The 25284-nt window shown below is 62.7% G+C and overlaps 9 protein-coding genes across 9 annotated transcripts; 5 read left to right on the top strand and 4 right to left on the bottom strand.

The window, feature by feature from the left end:
- Positions 1-18: 18 nt before the first annotated feature.
- psm1 (Structural maintenance of chromosome0s protein 1) lies at positions 19-4277 on the bottom strand (the record flags this gene model as incomplete). The annotated part of the gene is made up of 12 exons (XM_062774475.1): positions 19-71; positions 123-207; positions 260-430; positions 468-1036; positions 1087-2024; positions 2063-2300; positions 2347-2617; positions 2656-2744; positions 2780-2957; positions 2994-3352; positions 3402-3690; positions 3730-4277. 12 exons carry the CDS (start codon positions 4275-4277, stop codon positions 63-65), a joined length of 3744 nt encoding a protein of 1247 aa, XP_062630459.1. The 3' UTR covers positions 19-62.
- A 762-nt stretch (positions 4278-5039) lies between these two features.
- Positions 5040-8310, top strand: prtT_2 (Transcriptional activator of proteases prtT; the record flags this gene model as incomplete). The annotated part of the gene is given in 8 exon segments (XM_062774474.1): positions 5040-5214; positions 5342-5371; positions 5382-5472; positions 5512-6871; positions 6909-7068; positions 7113-7280; positions 7332-7655; positions 7697-8310. The coding sequence occupies 8 exon segments, from the start codon at positions 5040-5042 to the stop codon at positions 8263-8265; spliced, it is 2877 nt and encodes a 958-aa protein (XP_062630458.1). The 3' UTR covers positions 8266-8310.
- Positions 8311-8491: 181 nt separating this feature from the next.
- LOC62_06G007950 (uncharacterized protein) lies at positions 8492-10070 on the top strand (the record flags this gene model as incomplete). The annotated part of the gene is made up of 2 exons (XM_062774473.1): positions 8492-8657; positions 8707-10070. The coding sequence occupies 2 exons, from the start codon at positions 8492-8494 to the stop codon at positions 10068-10070; spliced, it is 1530 nt and encodes a 509-aa protein (XP_062630457.1).
- A 4611-nt stretch (positions 10071-14681) lies between these two features.
- On the bottom strand, positions 14682-15448 carry LOC62_06G007949 (uncharacterized protein; the record flags this gene model as incomplete). The annotated part of the gene is made up of 4 exons (XM_062774472.1): positions 14682-14789; positions 14830-15015; positions 15057-15132; positions 15180-15448. The coding sequence occupies 4 exons, from the start codon at positions 15446-15448 to the stop codon at positions 14682-14684; spliced, it is 639 nt and encodes a 212-aa protein (XP_062630456.1).
- A 597-nt stretch (positions 15449-16045) lies between these two features.
- LOC62_06G007948 (uncharacterized protein) lies at positions 16046-17290 on the top strand (the record flags this gene model as incomplete). The annotated part of the gene is made up of 1 exon (XM_062774471.1): positions 16046-17290. One exon carries the CDS (start codon positions 16046-16048, stop codon positions 17288-17290), a length of 1245 nt encoding a protein of 414 aa, XP_062630455.1.
- A 450-nt stretch (positions 17291-17740) lies between these two features.
- Positions 17741-19322, top strand: pos5_0 (NADH kinase pos5, mitochondrial). Its single transcript, XM_062774470.1, has 6 exons — positions 17741-17866; positions 17909-18061; positions 18106-18200; positions 18234-18625; positions 18673-19004; positions 19042-19322. Exons 1-6 carry the CDS (start codon positions 17751-17753, stop codon positions 19097-19099), a joined length of 1146 nt encoding a protein of 381 aa, XP_062630454.1. The 5' UTR covers positions 17741-17750; the 3' UTR covers positions 19100-19322.
- A 52-nt stretch (positions 19323-19374) lies between these two features.
- SPBC16A3.02c (Zinc-type alcohol dehydrogenase-like protein) lies at positions 19375-21221 on the bottom strand. Its single transcript, XM_062774469.1, has 2 exons — positions 20066-21221; positions 19375-20024 (listed from the first exon to the last, which is right to left on the bottom strand). The coding sequence occupies exons 1-2, from the start codon at positions 20768-20770 to the stop codon at positions 19560-19562; spliced, it is 1170 nt and encodes a 389-aa protein (XP_062630453.1). The 5' UTR covers positions 20771-21221; the 3' UTR covers positions 19375-19559.
- A 252-nt stretch (positions 21222-21473) lies between these two features.
- Positions 21474-22790, top strand: ARB_02015 (putative 6-phosphogluconolactonase). Its single transcript, XM_062774468.1, has 4 exons — positions 21474-21783; positions 21833-21873; positions 21928-22234; positions 22273-22790. Exons 1-4 carry the CDS (start codon positions 21525-21527, stop codon positions 22776-22778), a joined length of 1113 nt encoding a protein of 370 aa, XP_062630452.1. The 5' UTR covers positions 21474-21524; the 3' UTR covers positions 22779-22790.
- A 715-nt stretch (positions 22791-23505) lies between these two features.
- Positions 23506-24632, bottom strand: eef1akmt1 (EEF1A lysine methyltransferase 1; the record flags this gene model as incomplete). The annotated part of the gene is made up of 3 exons (XM_062774467.1): positions 23506-23750; positions 23878-24118; positions 24201-24632. The coding sequence occupies 3 exons, from the start codon at positions 24630-24632 to the stop codon at positions 23506-23508; spliced, it is 918 nt and encodes a 305-aa protein (XP_062630451.1).
- Between the last annotated feature and the right edge of the window lie 652 nt (positions 24633-25284).

The following is a 25284-nucleotide window of genomic DNA, read 5'->3' as shown; positions in this document are numbered from 1 at the left end:
TCTTTCTCTGTGGCATCGCTCCACGACTACAAAGTCACAACATGCACTACACTCGACTCCCTTTACTCGTACTGCGACCCATTAGTCACGGCACCTCCTCCAACAGCAACCATGCAACATACCTTGGAAAGGTCCAGCGACAGCGTACGAGACGAGTTCTCCACCTGCTCACGGTACACACCAACCAGACTGTCCGCATGCTCGTACCTGCAGGGTCCATGTCAGCGAAATGTGGAGGCGGCATCGAGGGCAGGCTTACAGGGTACTCTTGAGCGAGATGATCAAGAACTGCACCGATTTGTGTCCATCGGAGGGGTCCGAGTTCTTGCCCCCGGCCTGCTCCCGAACGAATCGTGCAAGCTTGGCGACATTTGTGGCGTCCAATGCAGCGTCCACCTCGTCAAGCACAAAGAATGGGGCAGGGTGGTAACTGCATGTCAGTGGGGCCCAACTCTTGAGCTGCTCACCTGTGGATAGAGAACAAGAGCGCAAGCGCAGCCATGGTCTTCTCTCCTCCAGACAGCTGGTCAATCTCGACGAAGCGCTTCCCTGGAGGCATGGTGCTGTACTTGACACCGCCGAGGTATGGCTCGTCGACGTCTTCCAGGTCGAGGAATGCCACACCACCCGTGGGAACGACGCTGTTCTTCGTGAGGTCCTTGTAGTATCGGTCGATGCACCCGGCCATGTGCTTGAACGCCTTGTTGAACAGCTCGCAACGCTTCTTCTTGAGGGCCTGGAACTTGTCTCGAGCAGCCTTCGAGTTTTGCCGTGTTTCGTCGGCCTCCTCTTCGGCTTCCTCTAGGCTCTTTTGCACTTCAGATAGTCGCTCCATGGCCTTCATGTTCGGCACCACTCGTTCCAACTCGGCCTTCTTGTTGGCAATCTCGGCCTCAAACCGGCGTCCCACTTCTTCAGAGTCGTCTTCCTTGTCGTCGCCATCGAGTACATCAAAGTCTGGTTCGATGCCAAAGTCGTTGGTCCGGGCCGGTCGAAGTGTGTCCTCGAGATGGTCCTCCTCTTGTTCAAGGGCAGCCTGCACTCGTCAGCTACCGAGACTACAATGGACGCCACAACTAGACCTACCTCTTCAAGCGGAACCTTGTCAAGCGATCCTGACACTAGTGGCAGGTCAATGTCCTCGAGACGGCAGCGACGGTAGATGGCGTGGCGGTTCGAATCGGACCGCTCAATCTCGTCGTTCCACCCGGCAATCTCCTTGAGGGTACGGTCAAGAGCACGCTGTTGCTTGCGGGCCTGCTCGCGCGCGGCTTCGACCTGCTTGGCAACCTCTTCGAGCTCGGCGTTCGTCTCCTCAAGCTTGCTCTGCTCCGTAGCAATCTCTTCCTGGAGCTGCTCGATCTCGGCCTCCACCGCAGCCTTTTCCTTGTGAAGCTTCTTTATCGTCTTCTTGGCCTTGTCCACGGTCGACTGCAGGTGTGCGAGTCGCTCGTCGGTGCTACTGAGCTGGCTCTTCTCGAACTCGATCTGGTGAGAAGCACGAGCGCTCTGAGCAGCGAACGACTCAATAGCCTCGTTCTCCTCGCGGGCCACCTTGAGCTGCACATCCTCGTACTCTCGGATGTTGGGCACCTTGATGCGCTTGCAGAACTCGGCGAACACCTTGTCGTCCTCCTTCTCAATGACACTGGCGAGCTTCGCAGTCTCCTTCTCAGCCTTGGACAGGGCAGATGCCTTCTTCTGCTGGTCGGGCTCCAACTTCTTCAGGTCTGCGTTGACTGTTGCAAGCTCCTTGCGCAGGCCGTTGAGGCGGAGCTGAGTGGCGCCTAGGTCGTCTTCAGCCAGAGACAGCTCAGCTTGCAGCCGGGCAAGGCCCTGGATCTGGCTTTCCTCGGCCTTCTCCTTGGGCTTCTCCTGGCTCAACTGCTTGAGGGTCTGAAGGTGTTTTTCCTTCTGGAGCTTAAGGGTGTCCACATTCTCATCCTTGGCCTTCCTCGTGTCTTGGCCCCGACCACCGGTGATCTGACCGCTCTTGTGGATGACGGTGCCGTCAAGGGTGACGGCTGGCAACGATTAGCAGTGAAGTCAACCTTTAACGCACCCTTGACATCCTGCCTCTTGTCATAGCAGATATTCCTGGCAATGGCAGTTGTGTCGCAGATCAGCGTGCTGCCACAGGCATAGCGGATTGCCTTCTCCACCGCGGCGTCAGCCTCGATGCAGTCGATGGCGAGACGGGCGCCCTTGGCAAAGTTACGGAGCTTCTCTGGAACCGGCGCGACCTGGATCCTGTCAAGAGGGATAAAAGTGGCCTGGCCAGCTCGCTGCTGCCTCATGTACTGTGGTGGTCAGCGCGGGCCGGGGAGATCAATAGGCTCGACTCACCTCGATGCACTCAATCGCAACCTTCTCCTCCTCGACAACCACAGAGTCAAGATTACGGCCAAGGACAGTCATCACAGCAGTCTGGTACTTCTGTGCCGAGGCCTTGCAGAGGTCGAACACACGGCCGTGGACACCAGGGAAGATGCGCTTGAGGTTGGTCAAGGTCTCCTTCAACCTGATCTCGCGCTCCGACTCGCGTTTGTCCGCGCCGGCCTGAAGCAGCTTGTTGAGAACCTCCTGCAGCCTTTCGTTGGCCTCGGTCTCTCTCAGGCTGTGACGCGTCAGTGAGTGCCTTGGGTTCACACGAACTTGATCTGAGTGCGATGCGCCTGAACCTTGTCGATCTCGGTCTTAATCCTCTTGCGCTCCTCCTTCAGGTCGGAGACCTTGGCTGAGAGCTAACTGTTAGGTCCTGCTACCAGAGGTCACTTACAGTCTCCTCGCGGTCCGCAAGGCTGTCCACCTCGCTGCTAAGTTTGCCGCGCTTGCGCTCAGCCTGTTGGACCTTGTCCTCGGCTGAGGCAAGGGCGTCACGGAGGCTCTTCTGCTCGCGACGAAGAGACTCGAGCTTCTGGCGTTCCGGGACGACCTTGGCGTTTGCATCAGAGCGCCTGTGTGGGTCAGCTAAGAATGGACAGGCGACTTACAGGTTGCGGTACTCGGCGAGGTCTGCTTCGGAAAGGGCCTTGCCAGTGGCCTTGCTCTTCTGGCGCTGCTTCTCACGGGCTTCCTCCATGCGGGCCGCGATCTCGGCGGCACCTTGCTCGAGCTGGGCCAAACTGTCGGCCTGGCGCTGGCGGTCTTTCTGGACACGCTCAAACAGAGTCTTCGAGTTGGCGTCTTTCCTCTCCGTGTGCGCGATCTGGGTCTCAATGGCGACAAGGTCAGGCTTCTTCTCCTCGACCGCCTTCTGGGCCTTCTTGACTGCAGCCTCGCGCTTCTTGACGTTGAGCTGCACCTTGGCCTGGTCCTTCCTCGCCTCCCTGAGCGCGGCATCGCTGTCATCCTGTGGGAATGAGCGTTGGTCATAAAGGGACGGAGCTAGCTCCACTCACAACCGCGTTCCTGCGCTCATGCAGCTCCTCGGTAGCCACCTCAACCTTGCTAATCGAATCGTTGATTTCCTCGGTGATGTGGTAGAGTCGCCACAGGAGATTGCGCTGTACTAACGCGTCCTTCTCGTCGCGTAGCTTCTCCCAGTGCTTGACCTCGGCTGTCTGCTCCTTGAAGTGCTTGGCCTCGGTCAGCATGCCGCGCTTCTTGGCATGGTTGACGTTGGCCTCCTCGGACGCCTTCTCCTGTGCGAGCTTGGCGGCCTCGTACTCGGGTGCAAGCTCGAGCGAACTGACGAGTAAGTTTCAGTTTTAGGCACGACACACTCACCCGCTAATCCGGTCGATGAGCTTGGCCAGAGCCTTGGAGTCTTGACTCGCGACACCCTCGACATCGCCCTGGAAGACGAGGAAGTTCTTGGCCTTCACCAGAATATTGAACTTCTCAAGCTGCCGGTTGTAGTCGGTCCAAGTGACAGCCTTCTCGTTGAGGTAGTAGGTCGACGAGCCCGACATGGCAATGGTTCGCTTGAATCTCCACTCCTTGCCGTTGCCGTCCTCGTACACGGCCATGACCCACGCGTTGCGGCCGTCGTTGGAGATGCTCTCGTCCTGCGTCTCGGGTACCTCGACATCGAGGCCGAGGATCTCGTTGGCGCCCTCGGCAGCCTTGCGACCGCGGTATATGAGGTCCTTGAGCTGGGTGCTGCGGAGCTGGGCCGACTTGATGCCGAGGACGAAGGAAATGGCGTCCATCAGGTTGGACTTGCCCGACCCGTTTGGGCCGATGATGCAAGTGAATGGGGCATCGCCGAGGTCTACCTTTTGGTTGCCTCGGTACGACTTGAAGTTGTACAACTCGAGGCGCCTGAGAGGCATCCTGGAGTTGGGTGTTGATTTGTTGTTGTTGTTGTGAAGGAAGGAAGTTGTGGATGGGACGTGTTGTGAAGCCGCGAGGGAAGACAACAACAGAGGGCAGACTGGGTGGTGGGTGACTGCTGCACGCGTCAACCGAACGCGACTGACGCGCCCAGATGAGGGAAGTCAATGCCACGTGGTTGGTGCGCCTAACTGATTTGCACGCCTAATCCCCCGTAGCCGCCCCCCACTCTCATGTCCACACCTCCGGTCCGACGAACCGGAGGACGACGTTCCTTGCCCTTGGACGGTTTGCTCTCCCTCCTGGGCTCTGATGCCCACTGTGGACTGCAGGCAGCTTGTCGTTTACCCCACTCACAATCCTTGGCTCATTGCCGTCCATTTGCGTCGCCCCGGTCCGCCGCACCCGCTACAGCTACTGCAGCAGAGACATCTGTTGACATTTCTCCTCCCCATCACACACACATCAACCCCCACACTCACAGGCAATCAAAGACCCAAAACGAACCGGGTCGCGACCATCACATCAGCCCAGCTTGACCGGTTCACTCGTCTCCCCCGATACTTCAACGACCCCGAACGATTTGCCATTGGCTTGACCGAGTCACCGCGTGAACCACCTTCCTCTGCCAAGGACAGCCCGGTCATGTTCAGTGCAGCGCATCACTAGACCGCCGACAATTGCATCCAGCCACTCTCCCCACACACCCATCCCCACACGCCCGACCCCCGCCACACCTACTCCCCAGCTCGCACACTCGGATGCAGTCATACGACCACTATGGGCCGGGCGGAGCTGGAGACGACCAGGAAGATGACTACTCGCCTCCTAGCTCCAGCTCTCGGGACCCCAAGGCTGCAGACAAGTCAAAGGCCGACGTGAAGCCTTCGGCCGTCGACAAGGGGGATCGCAAGGGAGTCATCAACAGAGTCAACCGTAAGTACGACGAGGCGGTCGGCGCACGTCTGCGTGGCAATGCTAATCAGCGGCCTTCACACTTCAGGTGCCTGCGTGAGTGCATAAAGTTGCTGCGGCGCCGAGCCCTGACTTACCATGCTCTCAGAACAATTGCCGACGGATGAAGATGCGATGCGTGGGTGCAGAGGATCCACCATGCAAGCGCTGCCGCAACGGTGGACTCGAATGCGTCATGGAGAAGCCCGGCCGGACTGCAGGAGAGGGTGTCGGGGAAGAGTACGTCGATGCACGTCACGCCTTTACTCACCTGTCCAGCCGTATCAGGTCCCTGGAGTCGCAAGTGACGAGTATCCAAAACACGCTCAGTGATCTGGTGCAGACTCTGCGCCAAGGCATGTCCACATCCAGTGCCGCCTCAAATGGGTCTGGTCACACGCCGGGAGCGGGGACAACCACCACACCGGAGTATGCCGCCACCCAAGGCTTTGCTCCATCCACTCTTATGGCTGGCACATCGCCACAAGGAGCGCCGGGCCAGCGGCCGTCGACCTTCCACCCGGCGAGTGCACTGGCGTCGCAGCCACGGTTCTCAACACCCGGAGCCACACCGCCGGGCTTCATTCCACCAAGCCAGGCTGGAACATTCAACCCCTACGCCAATGCGTCGGCCATGATGACCCAGACGCCGGCGGACAGCCCTCTGAGCACCGGTACACCTGGGATCCGCGGTCATCAGTTCCCACACGACGGTGGCTTCAGGCGACCCCTTCCAGCAGCTGCCGGTACTCCAGGGCAGTGGCAGCCGTTCCCTCCACAGCCTCCGCAGTCGGATCGTCACATGTCTCTGCCACCTTCCCGTGCCGGGTCAGAGGGGCCGGACGACATTCTTGCTCCCGAGGACATAATCAACCCGCTCGGCACCATGTCCAACATGGCTGGGTTGGTTGAAGCTGCTGTTGAACGTGCTCGTCAGGAGCAGCGCGCTACGCCTATCCATGTGCAACCGCCTGGACCTCCTGGTCAGAAGCGGGAGGCCGACCAACAGGACGTAGGCCAGCCCCAGAAGAAAGCGCGCTTCAGTGACCATGTCAGCCCCAAGCCTCCAGCTGTGGTTGAGGCACAGGGGCTGCCGCAGACACTCGCCCCGCCCAAGCCGAAATCCAAGGTCAAGAAGACACATGTCCACGCCTACCCGGATGTGGTAGACGAAGGTTACGTGTCCGAGGAGGAAGCCAGGGAGCTCATGGGCCTCTACTACACGGGCTCGTGCAACTTCTTACCATGCTACGATCCGACCTTTGATACGTGGGAGTCGCTCAAGATCCGGTCGCCATTCTCCATTACCTGCATCACCATGGTCGGCGCTCGTGTTCGGGACGGTGGCGGTCCTGTCGGCGACGTTCAGCGACTGTGCCGGGAGCACGCTCAGCGCGTCGCCATGGGAACGATGTTCAACCCCGTTGCCAGGATCGAGGCAGTGCAGGCGATGAGCATCCTCGCGGCGTTCAGTGACAATGGATGGCTGCCTGGCGGCCACGCTGTGCGGATGGCGCTCGACATGGGCATCAACAAGTCGTTCATCAAGCTTCTGCGTACCGGGATGGGCAAGGGCAAGACGCCTGAGGAGTTGGAGGAGGAGCGACCACTCGTGGTGCACTCGCGCGTCTGGTTCTGCGTAAGTCGTGCGATGGAGAGTGTCGCTGACGAACTAGCTGTACTTGATGGAGCACCAGATGGCGTATGGCATGGGCCGACCCGCCATCCTTCGGGAAGACGAGTCGATCCACCAGTGCCGTCGCTTGCTCGAGCACCCGCTGTCGATCACCTCGGACGCGAGGCTCATTTCGACTGTCGAGCTGACTGCCTTGAGGGGTGAGTTGAGAAGCCGGATCGATGGGACAACTAACACCGAACAGCACCACTCCACGTGGAGCTCACTGCAGCCCCCGATCTTCCCATTGACCAGAACACGCTCAAACGGCTGAAGCAGGCCAACCACGAGTTCGACTCATGGGAGCGGTATTGGGACAGGATTCTCGCTGAGCGCTTTGGCAAAGGACGAGGAGACTTTTACCGCGAGTCGCGTAAGTGCTACCATCTGGTCTCGAAGTCAGCAGCACTCACTGACCCCTCAGTCGGCATACAACGACAGTACGCGGAGCTCTTTGTCAACTCGCAGCTCCTCCGTGGCATTAGAGAGCCATCCGATGTCCTCAACATGCCGGAAGAGAAACGGACGCTGGCTATTCGGGCAATGCGGAACGCCCAGCACTGCCTCGAAATCTGCCTTCGCCGTGAAAACTACCGCAACTCGCTGCGGTACGCCGTGCACTACACACACGTCTGCGCGGCGTTTGCAGCGTCGTTCCTCATCCGCATCGCAAGGCTCTTCCCCCAGGAGCTCAACCTGAAGAAGACTGCCAAGGATGTCGAGGAGCTGGCTGGTGTACTGTCTGAGAGTGAGTTGGCGGCTCTAGCTTGGATCCAACTGACACCCCAGTCCCCGCTGGTCGGTATGCTCGCTCGCTTCGCCTGATCTTGCGCCGCGCTCGCCGCGCAAAGGTCATCCCTGCGGCATCTGTGATGCCGTCACCCAGCCGGACACCAGCTCCACTCCCGCATGTCGGGGGGGCCGGCGCGACATCGACCCCCGCCGTTGCGCCGAGCCCAGCGACCGTGCCGGCCTTCTCACCAACATCGCTGGTCAACTCGGCCTACATGGCCACACCAGGCCAGAGCCACCACTCGCCGGGTAACCTGCTACTCAGCGCCGCCAGCCAGGTGCTGGAGGAGTCGCCGCAGTCGACCCACGAGATTAGCGAGTTTGACTTCTTGTTTGCGCAGGAGAATCTCGAGCGGTCAGGGCTGCAGCTGGGCGAGGGCGACCCGCTGCCCTTGTTCCTCGACGGACACTCGCTCGGAGGGTCACTCGCTGCGACTGACGCTGCGCCGTTCGTCGGCCTGGAGAACTTCTTCCTGCCCGCCGATGTGGACAACCGTCTCGCAGGCGGCAACAACCCGGACGGCACGGGCCTGGGCGACGTGCCGAGCGGCGACCTGTGGTGGTGATACCAATACGCACTACTTTATCATACCATGTCATGCATTACCACCATGTATCTCTTGAGCCGCGATCATGCATAACAAGTATGGTGCAGGCGTCGTCGACGACGACGACAGCGGTGTTGCCAGGCCAACGTCACTAGTGCCTCCGACGATCAACCTCCACCGGCCGCCAGGCACCAACTCTCCACAAAACAAAAATCACAACGTGCCGGCACTCTACAACCCGACAATGAACCACGGCCTCCTCGTCGGCGCGGCGCCGCCCTCGCGCGCGCTGCTGAACGAGTATCTCGACGCTACGGGCGTATGGCGCAACGATGCCGTCTCGATAGGCGACATGGCGGACGGCGGCTGGCGCGCGATCGCAAACAGGGACATGGAGCTCGGCGAGACAAGTGGGTGTCTCGGCGCGGCACGCGTGGGCGAGCTAGCTAACGATGCCAGTATGCAAGATCCCGAAGCAGGCGCTGCTTTCTGTCCGGACGGCGGATCTGCGCCCCCCGAAGTCGGCGGGCCCGGGAACGACGTCGCACGCGATCCTGAGCCTCGCGCTCGCGCTGCTCAACGAGCTGCGGCTAGGGCCGGACTCGGGCTTCTGGGGGTACGTCCAGAGCCTGCCGCGCGAGACGGTGCCGATCCCGGCGCTGTGGCCTCTGTACCCTGATGGATCGGACGCGCGGCTCGCGGAGAAGTGGCTCAAGGGTACTGAGGCGGAGCGCGATCTGCGCCGGAGAGAGGGGGAAGGCGTGGGCCTGGTACGTGTGTCAAGTCGGATAGGTCACTCACGCTCGCAGGCCGACATGCGGACATTCTACGACGCTGGCAAGCTCCCCGCGACGCGCCTCCACCCTGAGCGGTCGCCGTTCGAAGCCTTCGCGCACGCCTTCTCGCTCGTATCGACGCGCGCCTTCATAATCGACCTGCACCACACGATCGCGCTGTGCCCCTTCGCCGACGTGCTCAACCACGCGGCCAGCTCGCACACGTCGCTCGCGTCCGACGACTTTGTGTGCCATGTCTGCGGGAGCCTCGCGCCGTGCGCGCACGACGGCGGGCCGAACCCCGCCCGCCTGGCACACCTGCACCCTAACGCGCGGGCGCGGATCGACAACGAGCTCGACACGGTCGACATGTATGTCGAGCGCTGCGTCGCCAAGGGGGACGAGGTGATGAACTCGTACGGCGAGGGGATCGGCGAGGCGCGTCTCCTCGTCGAGTGGGGCTTCGTGCCGCCCGAAGACGACGCGGACGACGACGAAGAAGGCTTCCTAGGCGACGGGATCACGTGGAGCCTGTCTGAGCTGTGTGATGCGGAGCGCGCCGCGCAGTGGCAGGCAATGGACGAGGGCGACGACGTCGACGTCGAGGCGGATGACGGCGCGCTGCTGGCCCCCAGGAGCGCGAAGAACGGCGTATATCACCTCAACCACAGCGGGCAGGCGAGCGTGCGTCTCTTCGGCGCGCTGTGGCTCGCAAACTCGGGCAGCCATCCCAGCGACGACGTGCGCGCGGGCCTGAAGCGCGCGGTGCGTAGCGCCGAGGCGGCGTGGGAGGCCCACGTGGCAGACGACGACCCGCTGCCGCTCGACAGCGCGGTGCTCGACGCGATCAAGGGCGTCGTGGCGCTGCTGGAGCGCCGGCGCGCCGGCCTCCCGGCCATGAGCGTCGACGAGCTGTACGCCGCCCGCGAGGCGCTCGTCGACGCGCCCCTCCAGTCTGCGGCGCTCACGGTCGCTATTAATGAGGTCGCGCTGGTCCAGGCGGCGCTCGAGCGGTGGAGCGAGTTTGCCAAGGGCTTGGAAGGGTAGATTTAGACTGTGTATGTAATGTATCATCGCGGCGCGAGGCATCGCCACAGTGTGGAGCTGGCTCAGTCGGTACTCACACCACACTCCGACGCGCGTGCTGTCCATGCGCGAGCCCCATGGGGGCCACAGCACCCGCCTCGCACCTACAAGAAGCAACCACACCACCACCCGCCGCGCGGTGGCGAAAGAGTGAACCGTTCCTGCCAACCGGATCCGGCCTTCCTTCTCACGATCACGAGGCCGCTGCCTCCCGGCAGGTCACACCACCCGCCAATGGCAGCGACGAACGACGACCACGACGCAAGCGGGAAGCAAAAGAGAGATCGAGTGACCGCGCTCAGCGTCGAAACGCTGAGGGTAAGCTAGACCGCAGGCGGCCGGATGGAGCAAGCTCCTCTGATGTACGGTTGTGCTACGCGGCCTTGGGAATATGGCGATATTGGCGCTTATGACGGATCCTCCACCTCTGTCTCACGCCTGCTACCCAATGACACAAAACGTCTGGCCTAGAGAGCAAAAGAGTTGGAATGACCGCGCCAGCGTCGAAACGCCGAGGTAAGCTACGGCCTCCAGTTCGCGAACGAACTGGTGGTCGGGGTGCTTTGATTGTGCTACGCGGTCTTGGGACGACGGCAATCGTGGCGCTTATATTCTCGATTCGCCGCTCCGCTCGCTCTCGTGTTGCTCATACAGTCGGGTGTAGTCGACCATAGGGGGTTTCAGCATTCACACATGAAAGGCCAAGACTTGTCACGATGCCACCTTGCCTGTGGCTCCATCCTTCTCGGTCTTGCTCCTGTGAGCGCCGACTCGAGGCGCAAGGGGTAGGAAGTCTAATAGGTAATACACACTTTCGCAGGCAGGCCTCGAGTGGTAGCAGGGCTGCAATGGGTCTGCAGTGACAACTGTGTCAGACAGCTCGGTGGCAAAAGGCAACAACCCCTCGTGGCAAGCTGCCCACTCCTGCCAACCCGGATCCGTCACCTCTGTCTCAGCCTGAGAGAGACACAAGGCACCCCTCCTGCCCAATGACATGACATCTGGCCGGCCAGACGGGAAGCAAAAGAGTGAGATTGACCGCGCCGGCGTCGAAACGCCGAGGTTTGCTCAGACTGCCAGTGCGGAATCGCACCTGGCTGTCAAGATTGCTCTTTCTGAATGTGCTACGCGGCCTTGGGGGTATGACAATTTTGGCCGTTATGAACGAAGCGGGCGCGGCTCGCGACCAAGTAATCCATTCGCTGCTTGGTTGACAGAGCGGGATCGTTGGAATGTACATGGCGCTCTGCAGCGTGGGAGGCGTGAGCTATCGTGGAGATAGATGCCTGCCACTCAACCTGGCCATGTGTGGTGGGCTTGCAGCAGGTCAGAGTATGATGCTTGCTTCTCATGCACCACCCTTGGTGAGCATACACTACCAATGAACCAGCCAGAACGCATGAAACGGTCATCCTCGTCGACCTCGGCAGTCGACCATAGGTGGGTGGCCAAATGGGTGGCAAAAGAAAAACGACTCGCCGCCGGATCCGGACGCACCGTCCCCCCCGCTCATCCCGCGATCACGCTCATGCTTCTTGCTTCTCAACCAATGAACGCGATCAGCACGGAGCTCTGAGGGAGGCAAAAGAAGGAGTTTTGGACCGCGCTCGCGCACGAATGCGCGAAGGCTCGAAGGTCGACCGCCGAAGCGGTCGGATTGCTTTCTGAGTATGCTACGCGGTCTTGCGGAATGTGCTGATTTTGGCGCTTATCACCGAACGGTCGTTTCCCTGGGCGATGCATTTGAGTACGCTTTGGCTCTCTTAGGTTGGCTCTGGCCCGCTATCGGAGCATATTGCGCGCTGCCCTATACAGCTTCAGTCGTGAGAGGACTGCGATGATTGTGATACTGTAACTGGCACGTGGCATGTCTCAGTGCCACGATGAGTGCGTGTTCAGTGTAGCCTCAGTCTCCATCTCCGTCTCCCCCTCAGTGCATCCTCATCGCCGCCTGTTAGTCGAGGCTGTGCGACACCGGCGATCCTGATTCGTGGGGATGCCAGTGCGAGGCGTTCCGTGCGGGCGCAGCGGTGGGATCAGCTCATGTACTCCCACAACACCATCCAGCACCACCCGCCTCACGGCGGGACGGTTAAATCCTGTGGTCTCGAGCTACAGGTTCGCGGTTCGAGCCGTGGAGAATCCGGTCCTGAGGGGTCAGGCGACGGGTTCGGGGAGTAGGGTCGGTCTCCTTTTGTGGGGGTGTGTGTGTGTGTGTGTGTGTGTGTGTGTGTGTGTGTGTGTGTGTGTGTGTGTGTGTGTGTGTGTGTGTGTGTGTGTGTGTGTGTGTGTGTGTGTGTGTGTGTGTGTGTGTGTGTGGGTGTGTGTGGTGTGTGTGTCGGGGGTATGTGGCTGGCTGTGGCGTTACAGTCAGAATACGCCAACGACTGCCACATCATGCTAGGAGGGAGGGTTTCCATCGATGTGTGTCGTGGAGGGCCAAACACGACATGGACACGCCGGCGAGGTGTCAGGTGGAAGGGTTGGTGGAATGGTAGGACCTGGGTCCTGTTGAGGGGGTAATCCGGCAAGACCGCCTTGGCCACCTGCGTGCCGTGTTCCTGCGTTGGCGAGCAACAACGGCATGAGGTTTCATGGGCGGCCATTACAGCGTGCCGGCTGATTAGATCTCTATCAGACTTGTCAGAGTAGAACGAAGGGGGAGGAAGGATACCGACCATTGGCTGTGATCCACGCCTGTTGACAGACGACTCACTCGCCTTCCTTTCTCAACCCCGCGCGTCAGAGGACAACGCATTATGCGGAGAAAACCTTCTTCTAGTGCGTTATGGCCCCCAGGGTATCCTGGTTGCCTAGTGCCGTCTTCTCTTGTTGCTGGGTGTTCTGATTCAGGATCAGGCAGACGAGACCAAGGGGAAGGAAGGAGTTCTCTTCCTCTTTCATGACTGGCGCCTTGGCAGGCGAGCCTTGGCCGACACCCCTCCCACCCCTCACCCCCTTGCATCAGATTAACGCACTGCCTGCTCAGATCCTTCCTATAATGCGTTGTGCAAGGCGTCGAGAGAGGCCTGGGGGGCCATGTTCCGGCGGCATGGGGCCGTAAGGCGTTCTCCAGGTCGAGGGATCGACAAGGAGGTAGGTACCCGGGTCCTCGCTCCCCTCCAACCTCCGCCGCGGTGGGTGGGGCGGACCGACGTTCCGCTGTGCTGTTCGTTCCTTGGCTGTTCGGCCGCTCGGATGCTCTTTCTAGGATTGGCGCGGGGGGTTCCGCGGCACGTTCGGGGACCGTTCCGGCGGGCAGGCGAGCACGCCAGCCTGGTTCCTCTGCCACATGACGGCGAGGCCTCTGCTGGCGGGCGTACGTACATACCATGGCTTGTGTCCGTGCTTCACTGTTCTGGCTCAGACCAGATTGGGGTGAGAAACGCGGGATTTGTAGCTCGTCGGCCGAGGTCGCTCTCGAGCTTCCCTCTCCAACTACCCCTGCCACCCCGTCCGCCTCACAATAACCCATTGCCTGCTGGAAACCTTCTCACAATGCGTTATGGTCATCTGCCTGCGCTCTGCGCCGCGTCGCAGGGAGAGTAGGTCATGTTCTGCGGTGTTCGGCCAGGAATTGGAAAGGGCAGGGTGTTTGGTGTGGCTGGTGAGGCGCTCGTAGTCATCCTCCTCCTCCCGCGTCACGATAACCCATTGCCTCGCTCGGAAGCTTCCGACAATGTATTGTCGGGTTTTCTCGCTGCTGTCCCGCGTGTGCTTTCTGAGGTGCGCCGCATCACACAGGGGAAGCAGGGGAGGTGTCTCGGCTCGGATTTTGTCGTGAAGGGTCTGGACTGGAGCGTCGGGGAGAGAGGGAGGTGGAGGAGGACCGAGCGGGAGTGGAGGAGGAGTTGGCTCCGCAGTAGCTCGCCGAGGCGAGCACTCGCGCATGTGCAGGTGGGCTGGTGGGCGGATGTGCGCGCGGCACCTTGTGCGTGCGTGTGTACGTCGTGCCGTGCGCCCACCTCCCAGCTCAGCTCGCAGCTCTCAATCCCCGGGTGCCACACTCGACTTTGAGCGAGACGGTGCAAGTTTCAGCCCATACCTAGGGTCAGTTCCTGATACTGCACCGCTCTATCGTCAGCCGTGAGTCATCGGGAGTGGGGAGGGGCCGGGGCCAACGTGGTGGCTAGGTGGGCTGGGAGATGGACGGAATGCAAGCCATTAGCAGCGGCAACATCTGGTGACGCCGAGCATGCACGTACACTTTGCGCTTGCATGACGCTGGGCGCCACTAACGAACCTGTGACTCACTCAGTGGGTTGAAGATCCGTAGACGCTTGTGGCAGATTGACCTCGGTGCCTCGTTACGGCACGGCACAAACCCGGATTCTAAAGCCAATGGGTACTGATGTGCATCGACAGGATATGAAGTTAGTTACTGAGGTGGGTGGCCATGGGCAGGCTCGCGTGGCGACGCTCCCCTCGACATGCATCGACAACGCACTGCGCTTAGCGCGTCTTCAACATTGGAGCAATACTGCGTTCTCGTCGGCGACAGTGCGGACAGAGGGGGCAACAGAGCGGCCGGCGAACCTACGCAGCGCCACCTGTTGTGGAGCAAGAGCGGTCCTAGGCCGCGGGCCGGTTCGTCATGGCGATAAACGGCATCGGCAAGCCGCGCGACACGATGTCCATGCGGTCAATGACCCGGAACCCAAACGAAGAGTAGTACTTGACCTGGGCCGCGGTGAGCGTGGCCCGCGAGAAAACAACTCACATTCTCGTCGCTCTGTGTCGTGAGCGTCACGAACGCGCCGGCCGCCTCGGCCTGCGCCACGAGGCTGCGTATCAGCGCGCCGGCGAGCCCGCGCCTCCGCGCCGACGGCGCAGTGCAGATGAAAGAGAGGTAGTAGGTGTCGTTGCCGAACGCGTTGGCTTCAAACTTGTGCAGCGCGTCGCCCAGCTGTCGGTGTGAGCTGGGGGGGTCCGGGCGCCTCAGCTCACCTCGTTCCGCGCCGCGACCACCTCTGGCGGTGTCTGCGCCTCAAGCTCGGCAGAGTACGGTGTCGGCCCAGGCTCACTCGGCCCGTCAGCTAGAGTCACTCCCCTCGCCTGCCGCCCACTCACTCGTCCATCGTGCCGGGCGGGTTGACGATCATGACGGCCCCCGGCGCCCCATCCGCCTCGGCAACGACGACCTGCAGCCGCTCAACCGCGTCATACAGGCGCTGTCTGAACCGCAGCGCCGTGAACCCCTCGAGGTCGGGGATGCCGGCGTACACTATGCCCGAGATGGGATCCTCGGCGGGGTTGAAGCTCTCCGCGAGGACGGCGGCTGTGGGTGCGAGCAGCGCGCTCGTGGGGTCTGTCAGGTGCGTGAGGGTCGGGGAGGGCATGGCGAGTACAGAACGTGACAAGGTGTGGGCGTCGCTGCGCGACGAGTAGAAATATAAGTATGCGTGGTCGCCGAACTCGCCGATCGAGTCGGTTGGACGGCCTCCACCGGCTGGCTGCCTGCAACCAACCTCTCGGCTACGCCGTTCGGAGTCTCCGCTCGGCGTCTGCGGCTACGCAGAGAGGGATGATAGTGCTCACCGCCGCATCGGTGGGCCGCAGGGACGAGCGGCGTGCTGCATGTTGCGCGTATGGCCGCGGTCCGTAGGCCGAGGTGGGTGGTGTCAGTGTGGGTGGTCTCGGGGGCCGTTGTACAGCTGGGTAGGCCGCGCAGATCCCGATGGCACTGTGCCTGCAGTGTCCTACACAAGCTTTCTCAAGTAGTCGTCAACGCTGTTGATATCCACAACCCAGGTCATACCACACAACATTCTGCGCAGTGGAGTTGCACGTCTCGGAAGCGCGGTTGGCGCGTCCAGGAGCATTGGTCTAGCGGGGAGCGGAACGGCCAGCTGCAAGCCAAGCCGACCCAAACAATCCAACCCTTTTGTTGTTTGTCCGCATTCACTGATCCACCTCGTCCACAACAACCATCCACCATGCCTCTCGACCTCACATCCTTCCCACACCTAGCGGAAGCGATAGCAGCCGGCGCCGACCGCCGCACGCTGCTAACGCTTCGCGCCGTGTCGCGCGAGTTCCTCGCGCTCGCCGACGCCCGCCTGCTGGCGCACATCGCGCTGCAGCCCGTCACGCCGGAGCAATGGCACGCGCTGGGCGGCACCGTGGTCCCGAGGGAGGCTGGCCTGCCCATCGCGTCCTTCATGTCTGTCGTGTCGCTCTCGGCCCCGGGGCCGCTGTACCCTCCGAAACTGTACACCAACTGGCTTGACAGCGCGACCGACCTCCCAATCCTCGACCTCGAGACCCGCGACCTTGGGACCTTTGGCGATCGGGACGAGAAGCTCTGGGCGGCGGACGGGCCTGCGTCGAGCCTAGAGCTGGACGAACGTGACGCATGGACTAGCCGCCTAAGACACGTCAAAGTCCTCGACGTGTACGAGGGGATCGGGCAACGCTGTATCCAGTGGTGGGTGGACACCTTGCGCGCGCTCGGTGTCGAGCTCGACGCCGTCCGCGTGACCTGTGACAACGGCCCGCAGCCCGACAGCGCCGTGTTCATGATGGCACGCGCCGTGCCCACGCTCCCGACACGCACGGTCATCGCGCTCCCTGGGCCCGAGCCGCCGAGCTACGCGGTCCCAGCCGTGGGGTTCGACACCATCATCCAGTGGCTGCCGTGGTCGGACCGGGAGGACAACCTCGTGCCGTACGCCGTGCTAAACGTGGACGGGCTGTATCCTGCAAGCTTTGACTGGAAGCTCCCGAGCCAGGGCGGCGGAGGCTACGCGATGGCGCCGACACGGCATGCGGTGCTCATCATGACGCTTGTCCACCCCCTGCCGTGCGAGAACGACCCGGAGTGCTGCGATGGCGGCGGCGCGGCGTGGTGGGACGTCGGGATGACCATTGCCCGCGTGCTATTCCATGGCGCGCGGTGCACCCTCGTCGATTTGGACAAGGTCTCGACGACATGGTTCCGCGACGAAGGCACAGAGGACGACGTTCGTTTGGCCGAGGACAGACTCCGCCAGACCGTCGAACATTGCCTGACGGGTGGCGACCACGGCTTGGAGAAACACGGCGAACCGGTCAGCGACGGGGAAGCCCGGCACATGGTCGAGCGGCTAGAGTTCCTCACGGGCTGGGAGTACGCCCAGACTCTGAGCCCGGCGGTGCGCGGCGCTGTATGGGAGGGTGTGTGTCCGGTGCCGACGGCGTGAGTGGGTGCTTACGTCGTATGCAACGCCACACCATACATCATAGCTGCATGTATATATTGTCACGTGTTGTAGCAGAACAGACACAACCACACCGAGATCGTCACCCAGTCGGTCCAGTCGGCGGTCCGAGGCCGAGCCGGCAGTGTTCAAGCCGAGGCATCTATTGATCGGCGTCGTGTTGAAACACACATGGATCCCCAGTCCCCTCTGTTCCAACCGCAGCTTCGCCGAAGCATCTCATCAAGGCAAGCGCCGATGAGTCAAACCAGTCCAGCTCACCTCGGCGACGAGGCAACACTGGCCGAGAGCTGTCGTCGTTGTCGCTTACTTGTTGTTGCAGTGGGGTAGTCAGGCTGATGACGTATCGGCAATCCCCCCCGCGCGATGAACCGGTGACCACGAGCGCTCAGAGTACCGACATTTATGGGCCTCTCACCTTTGTCGCTCACAACACAGCACCATGCCCAGCTCCTCCGAGGCAAGCAGCAAGGCCGTCGCGCGGCTCGCGACCGTGAGCTCCCACTTGGCAAGAAGGGGGGTGCACACGGCGCTGCGGGACCTCGCGCCGCGCTTCGAGTGAGTCCTTGGCCACTGCGATGCCAGCCGCTGACCGTTCAGAAAACCCCTCCTCATCCCCTTTGCCAACGCCGACGAGCCGCCCGTATCCGGCTCACATGTGCTGAGCTCGTGGAGCTCGCCCCCGGCCGCAGTGCTCATCGTGCACAAGTCGGGCGATGCGCGCGTCGACCGCGCAGTCGGCAAGGTCCTCGAGTGGGTCTGCGTCTCCGACGGGCTCGCTGACTGACCCGCGCCAGCTACTTTGCCGACACGTACGGCATCATTCGGATCCTGGTCGAGCAGCACACGGCCGACGCGCACCCCACCCAGGACCTGGTGGTCTTCGAGCCTGGTAAGTGCTGTGGCAATCCACTTCTGACGGCAGACTCGCCCGACCTCTTCGCGCAGACCGACCTGGTCATCACACTAGGCGGCGACGGGACGATGCTGCACGCGTCGAGCCTCTTCTCGCAGGGCGAGTGCCCGCCGGTGCTGTGCTTCTCGATGGGCTCGCTCGGCTTCCTCCTCCCCTTCCCGATCGAGTCGTTCATCGACGTGCTCCGCGCGACGCTGCTCGGGCCAGTGTCGATCCTCTACCGCATGCGGCTGGCATGTACCCCGCTCGACAAGGACGGCAAGGTGCTCGCGCGGTGCAGTCGATCGCATGCGCCCGCGGGGTGGCAGGTGATGAACGAGGTTGCGCTCAACCGCGGCCGGCACCCACAATTGGCCGTGCTGGACGCGTACCTCAACGACGAGTGTCTCACGACTGGCATCGTGAGTGTGCCATATGTACATACGGCAGCTGGCTGACACCATACCAGGCGGACGGGCTGCTGCTGTCTACGCCGACGGGGTCGACAGCGTACAACCTCTCCTCTGGCGGGCCGATAGCGCACCCCGAGGCCGACGTGCTTCTCCTCACGCCCGTCGCGCCGCGCTCGCTCTCCTTCCGGCCTGTGGTGCTCCCCGGCTCCGCGCGGGTAAGGTTACAGATTGCGAACCGCGCCCGTGCGCCGGCACTGCTTTCTCTCGACGGCCGGGATGTCGGCGAGCTAAGCGTGGGCGAGAGTGTTGATGTGCGCCGCTCACCGTGGCCTATTCCGTGTATCGAGCGTGGTGGCGGCCCCGGCACGGGCTGGGTCAAGGATATCAAGTGGGTCTGCGGAGGGGAGTACGCTGACTGACGCCAGCTCGTTGTTGCTGTTCAACACGGGCTTTGTGAACAGCCGAACGATCCGCGACCGATGATACGGCCTCGTTTGAGTGTGGGTGCGCGTGCTCGACAAGTCGAGCGCGTCGGCCAGCGTCACACCAAGCTGCTCATGCACGCACGAGAAACGCATAGGCATGCCCGGCGGCCGACAACAGTGTGTTTTGGGACTTTGAGAAGGAGGGGCGAGGCGGGGCGAGGAGAGGAGGGAGGTGGATGCGGCACGCGCCGCCTCGTGAGCGACCGCGGCGCAGTACCTGGCAGGCATCAGGTGACGACTGTGACGATGCATCATGGCTGCGGATATGCTACAGGGGCTATGGAGCCCAAGGGGCAGCTACGGCGCGAGGTGGGCGCGAGGTTGGGAGGCACGGGCTGCCAAGAAGCTGGGGCCGACGGCCATGTCGGCAGGGGTGGTGGCATAGCCAACTGATAAGATGCGGGCCTGGCCGCTGTACACAGCTACATAAGTACATTTGATTCTTTCCGAAACGCGCTCTACTCATCATCCTTGTACGTCGGATCGACCTTGACAAGCACCTTGCCGCGGGCGTGCAGGCCGCCGAGGTGCTTGTACGCCTTGTCGGCGTCCTCGAACGCCCAGACCGAGTCGCGCACCACGCGGATATCGCCCGCGGCGAGGGCGTAAACTGCCGCCTCGCGGTCCGGGAGGGTCGGGCTCATCATCGCCACAGCGACCCACTTGCGGCCGACGCCGCCGAGCCACCGCGACGTGGGCCACCACTCGTTGAGCTTCATCTGGAGCACGGCGCACAGAAAGTCGGGCACGTAGAATGTCGGCGGCTTGATGCCCACGCTGACGTAGTCGGCTTGCGGGGCCAGGAAGGTCGGCGAGGCGAGGTACAGCGCCTGGTGGCCGAGCGTGTCGAACGCGGCGTCAAAGGGGCCGTAGGTCGCCGCGAGGTGCGCCCCGACGTTGGGGTGCTGTGTGTAGTCTACAACCTGGAGAATCAGCATTGTCTGGAGGTACAAGCGACACCCACCTCGTCCGCGCCGATGTCGCGCACCATCGCCGCGTTCTTGCCACTGCACACGCCGACGACGAACCCCTCCTTGCCGACGGCGGCGCGCGCCATCTGCACGACCATGGTGCCTATCCCGCCGGAAGCAGCGTTGACAAGCACGCGGTCGCCGGGGTTGAGGGTCGTGGAGCGGATCATCTCGTGCGCGGTGAGTGTCGCGATGCCGACGGCCGCCGCGTCAGAGAAAGACACGTGCGGGGGCTTGAGGACGGCGAAGCGCGCCGGCACGCGGACGAACTCTGCCAGCGCGCCGCTGCCGGTAGGGAGGGTGTACCCCGCCGGCAGCATGGCGTACACGCCGTCGCCCTTGGCGAAGCGCGGCGTCGTGGTCGCGTCGCCGCGCCAGGTGTCCACGACGGTGCCGGACAAGTCCATCTCTGGCACGCCGTTCGCGGCGCGCGCGACGCTCGGCACGAGGTTCATCTGGAAGATGGCGCCTGCGTTGAGGGACGCAAAGGCTACCTTGATGAGCAGCCACTCTTCCGCCGGGTCGATGTCAGACGGCAGCGGCGTCGGCGGGGGGAGTGTCGGCACCGGTCTGGCAGGGTTGAGTCGGAGCACGTCCCATGCCATTCCGCGCGCGGTCCACTCCCACGCGCGCGCCGTTGGGGGAGGGGCCGAGGTCGTCATTGTTGCTGTTACTGATGCTGATGGGGTCGAGCTCATGTTCGTGTTTGGGGAGGTGGGAAAGGGCGCCGGTGGGGGTACTTGTACTGATTGGGAAGGAAGCGCCAGTCCAGTGGCGATCAAGAAGCCAAGACTTGTGCGGAATGTCGCGCTCGCGCTCGCTCGCCGTCGGCTTGCTCGGTTGGTCCACGAGGCGGTGTGTGTCGGGTGTTGGGGTGGGAGTGGGAGGACGATAAGCGGGCAGCAGCAAGAAGGCACTGTGATGTCGAATACTGGGATTCTCGCCGCTGGTCGATGTTATCGCGTCGTCGCCTCGTCGTTGTCTAGTCCTCTGATGGATGCGTGGCTCGGGGCGATATGTCGTCACGGCGTGCCGCAGCACTTATAGTCCGCGCCTAATCAGTCTAGTTTCTAGTTCTCCACGTCGTCGTCGTCGTCGGCGTGCCGAGGTGCATTGCGATGCGCGATGCGACGGCGCATTTGCATTCCCAACTAACGGCGGCGTGCCGAGTGTCCCACGTCGCCACCGGCAACTGATCTCGAACTTGTCGGGCTTGGCGCGTCACTCCACGTGGCTGCCACGCACCACAGCTCCGGCTCAACCTCGGCCCAGTGTGCGGTGCGGCGCGGCCGGTCCGGCCTTGTGAGCGGCATACGACGGCAACGGCGGCGTCGACTGCGGCCCCCCACTCGACGTGGGGTCGACGACTTTCACACCGACACGGTGTTATTCTGCGCTCTATATCTATCTCTCGCTCTTTTACTCTCTCTCAGCAACTTACTCCCCATCGCAATGCCCTACACCCTCCTCGCAGGCGGATACCGCTCCTCCATCGCGGCGCTGGCGTTCGACCCCGCCGCGGGCACCCTCACCAAGGTGTCGGACGCACACACGCCCATCAACCCCTCGTGGCTCGAGCATGCGCCGGCCAAGAACACGTTCTACGCCGTCAGCGAGGACGAGACGAACGGGACGGTCTTCTCCGCTGTCGTCAACGACGACGGGGTGCAGGTCACCTCTGAGCGCAAGACACACGGCGGGCCGTGCCACGGTAGGTGGAGTGGAGTTGATGGGGGAGGGATGGACTCGCTGACCGTTAGTCCACGTCAACAAGGACGGCTCGGGTATCGTTGTCGCGAACGTGAGTGGCGCCACTGGCAGGGATCCTCATCGCACTCGCTGACACTACGCGCAGTACGTCGGCGGCTCGGTCCTCCACATCCCCACCAACGCCGACGGCACCCTCTCCACCACGTCCGAGTCGCCCGTCCTATCCCTCCCCTTCCCGTACGAGAACTCGCCCAAGCCCAACCCTGCCCGCCAGGACGCGCCACACGCACACCAGGTGCTTGAGGGCGAGAACGGCCTCCTGTACGTCTTCGACCTGGGCAGCGACCGCATCTACCATGTCATCCGGCAGGGCGAGAGCGGCCTCAAGGTCGTCGACTGGAACCAGTGTGCTCCTGGCTTTGGCCCGCGCCACGGCGTCGTGAGCCATGACGGTGGGTTCGGGTGCGCTGCTCCCCGGGACTGACTGTAGGCAAACTCCTCTACGTCCTCGGTGAACTCGGCCACGCCGTGACCGCCTTCGACATCCCCAGCACGCACGACTACCACCCCGTCTTCGCGCCGGTGGGCATCATCCCGCCGTCCGTGCCCGAGGGCTACTCGGGCTCCATGGACGCGGCCGAGATCACGCTGCACCCCAACGACCCGCGCACGCTGTACGTCTCCAACCGGCTCGAGCTGGACGCGAGCAAGGCGAACCCGACGCTCCCGCCCATCCAGGAGCGCCAGGTCGGCGACGCGGTCGCCGTGCTCCGGTTGAAGGCGAACGGCAAGGGCGTCGAGAGCGTGTCGTTTGTCCGCACCAACTGCGACACGATCCGCGCGTTCCAGATCTCGGCGGACGGCAAGTACGCCGCCGTTGCCGGCCAGCAGAACGAGCTGGTTGAGGTCTACGAGATTGGAGGCGACAAACACGACCAGTGGAAGCTTGTGGCTGCTGCGCCTGTCGACCGCGTCACCGACTTTATCTGGCTGTGATGTATGGTGGGTTGTGTGTGTGGGTGTGTGGTGTGTGGGTGAGGGATGGTGTTTCGTGTGTGGGGTGAATGGGTGCGACGTGTTGGGTCTTCTACTAATCACTGACCGCTGACTGCATCGTGCACGAGCAAGTATGTGCATGGGTCATGCACGATGTATGGCACACCGTGCCGAGCATGCACACACAAGCACGGACAGTGGCAACATCCGTGCACGGAGACGTGCACGCAACTTATCACAAACCCAGGTACCCAGCTATCACGCTCGACGCGGTCGCCGGATGGTTAAGGCGCCAGCTTCCCATCCGACGACCCCGTCGAGCTGGGTTCGAATCCGTGTGTGTACGTGCGGGGCTGCGGTAGGGCAGCTTGCCTGTCGCCCGTACACCCCTTCGAGCTCAGACCCAGCCAACTTGTCTCACATTAGCGCCGACCAATGTGAGACACGTCCGGTGCCAGACGCCGTCTGGGCCGGCGCCTCGGACCGTCGTCCAGGGCGATCTGGTGGGCCGGGGGGAGCCGCGTTCCCGAACAAGCTCGGGGCGCGGACATCCTCTTTTGCACGCGAGTGCGAGCACGCCGCAGGCGTGCGAGCGGCGAGCGGCGGGGTCGGTCAGTCAGTCAAAGTGAGCAAGTCAGCCAGCCAGTCAGCCAGCCAGTCAGCCAGCCTCCACCAGCGTCCACCTCCGTCGTCACTCAAGACAACAATATGCATCCCACCCACACACCTACGCCGACCGCAGCTCGGGCACGTCGGGCACGATCATGCCGATCTGCGGCTTGCGCGCCGCGACGTCGTCTGCAAAGTCGTTATCGCCGTCGTCCTCGTCGTCGGCGAACGCGAACGCGGGGTCGGCGCTCGTGTAGTTGAGGTACGTGCGGAACGCGTTGGCCAGCCCGCCGCGGTGGTGCGGGCGGTAGGCTGTGATGCGGGCGTTGAGGGTCGACTTGATGGTGTCGCGGACGACCCAGCCTGGGCGGGGGTTAGCACCCTGCGAGCGGAGCGAGCGAGCGGGGTGGTGTGGGGTGTGGGGTGGCTGCAGCATTCCCCGCACCGCCGCCCGCCGCGCCGCGCGCTTCGCGCACGGCGTACTACTCACCAGTCGCCACAATAAACTTGCAGTCCTCCCCCGCGAGCGCATTCATCGTCTTGGCGGTATTCCCCATGGTCGCAGCGTTGAGGTACGGCGGGTCGGCGATGATGACCGCCGCGGTGCCGCGCACGCTGTCGAGGCCGGGCAGGTCGAGCGGGTCGTGCACGTCGTACCGGCGGAACTCGTCGCAGACGGCGAAGCGGGGGTCGAACTCGAGCAGGAGGAGGGGGTTGGGGACGCGGAGTTTCTGAGAGCGTCAGCACGCCGAGCGCAGCGAGGCGTGCGTGCGTGCGCGGTGTGGGTTCCACTGCCCCGCCGGCGCAACTCACCTTCAGCGCGAGGAAAGTGCTCGGCGACGAAATCGCCACAATCAATCCATCAGGCCCAGCCTGCACGGCCGCCTCAGCCGCCAACGCCGCAGCGCTCGCCTCGTCGTTCCAGAACTGGCTCATGCCCCATTCCTCGGGGAACAGGTCCATGCTCAGCGGCAGGTCCTCAGGCGTGACCGGGGCGGGGGTCTCGTCGTCGCTGTCGACATCGGTGCGCTGGAGCAGGTCGGCAAGCGAGTCGAGCGCGTCTTGGGTGGCCTGCTGTTCCGTGTAGAAGTCTTGCAGGGCCGCGAGGGCGTCGGCGGACAGCCCGACGTCGAGCTCGGCGTCGGACAGGTCGGAGAACTCGGAGATGTCGTCACGCGGGTCATACGCTGCGGCGTGCTTATCCGCCTCGTCGGCGGCCGGGGCGGGGCGGTTCTCGATCGTCATGGTGTGCGGTGGTAAACAGAGGCATCAAGGGTGTGTGGGGGTGCAGCGAGCCCGGGGTGCGCGCTTATGTACGTCGTCGCTACTCGCCTGCGCTCTTGGAAAAAGTTTACTCAATTTGACTGGGCCGCCGGAGGGGTCTCCGTCGTGCCAAGACTTGGCCACGCCCTGGTCCGGCCGTCCGTTGCTGCGATGCCGGGGAGGGGAGGCGGGCTAAGCGTGCTCGGGCAGGCAGCTCCTCCGCCGGAGAGGGCGTGTGCATGCACTCTACAAGTATGTGCATATGCATGCTCCTGCCAGCAGCTCCATCACGCCGAGGCAGGAAGGCGACAAGGGCAGAGGCACACGCAGACGCACACCAGCTCCACCCCACCAGCCCCACCCACGCCTCGGCCACTTGCGATTAGATTGCAAAGATTGCAAACTTTTTTTTCGCCGGCCGCATTTGCTCCGCCCCCGTGGCATATGCTCCATGTAGGCTGGCCGGCAGTGGGCATGCAGGCCGTATGGGCGTGCATAGCCACGGCCGAGGCGTGCCATGAACAGTATGTGCATACACAGCCGTGCCTGTATCCCAGCTGCTTGTGCCCGGTACTTGGCTTGTGCAGCATTCCCGCACCCGATCTCCTCGGTGAACCCCGCACACCACTGTCTC

This window comes from Vanrija pseudolonga, chromosome 6 (assembly GCF_020906515.1).
Source record: "Vanrija pseudolonga chromosome 6, complete sequence".
Lineage (NCBI taxonomy): Eukaryota > Fungi > Basidiomycota > Tremellomycetes > Trichosporonales > Trichosporonaceae > Vanrija > Vanrija pseudolonga.
The sequence above is the reverse complement of the archived record's forward strand: the minus strand, read 5'-3'. Positions and strand labels throughout refer to the sequence as shown.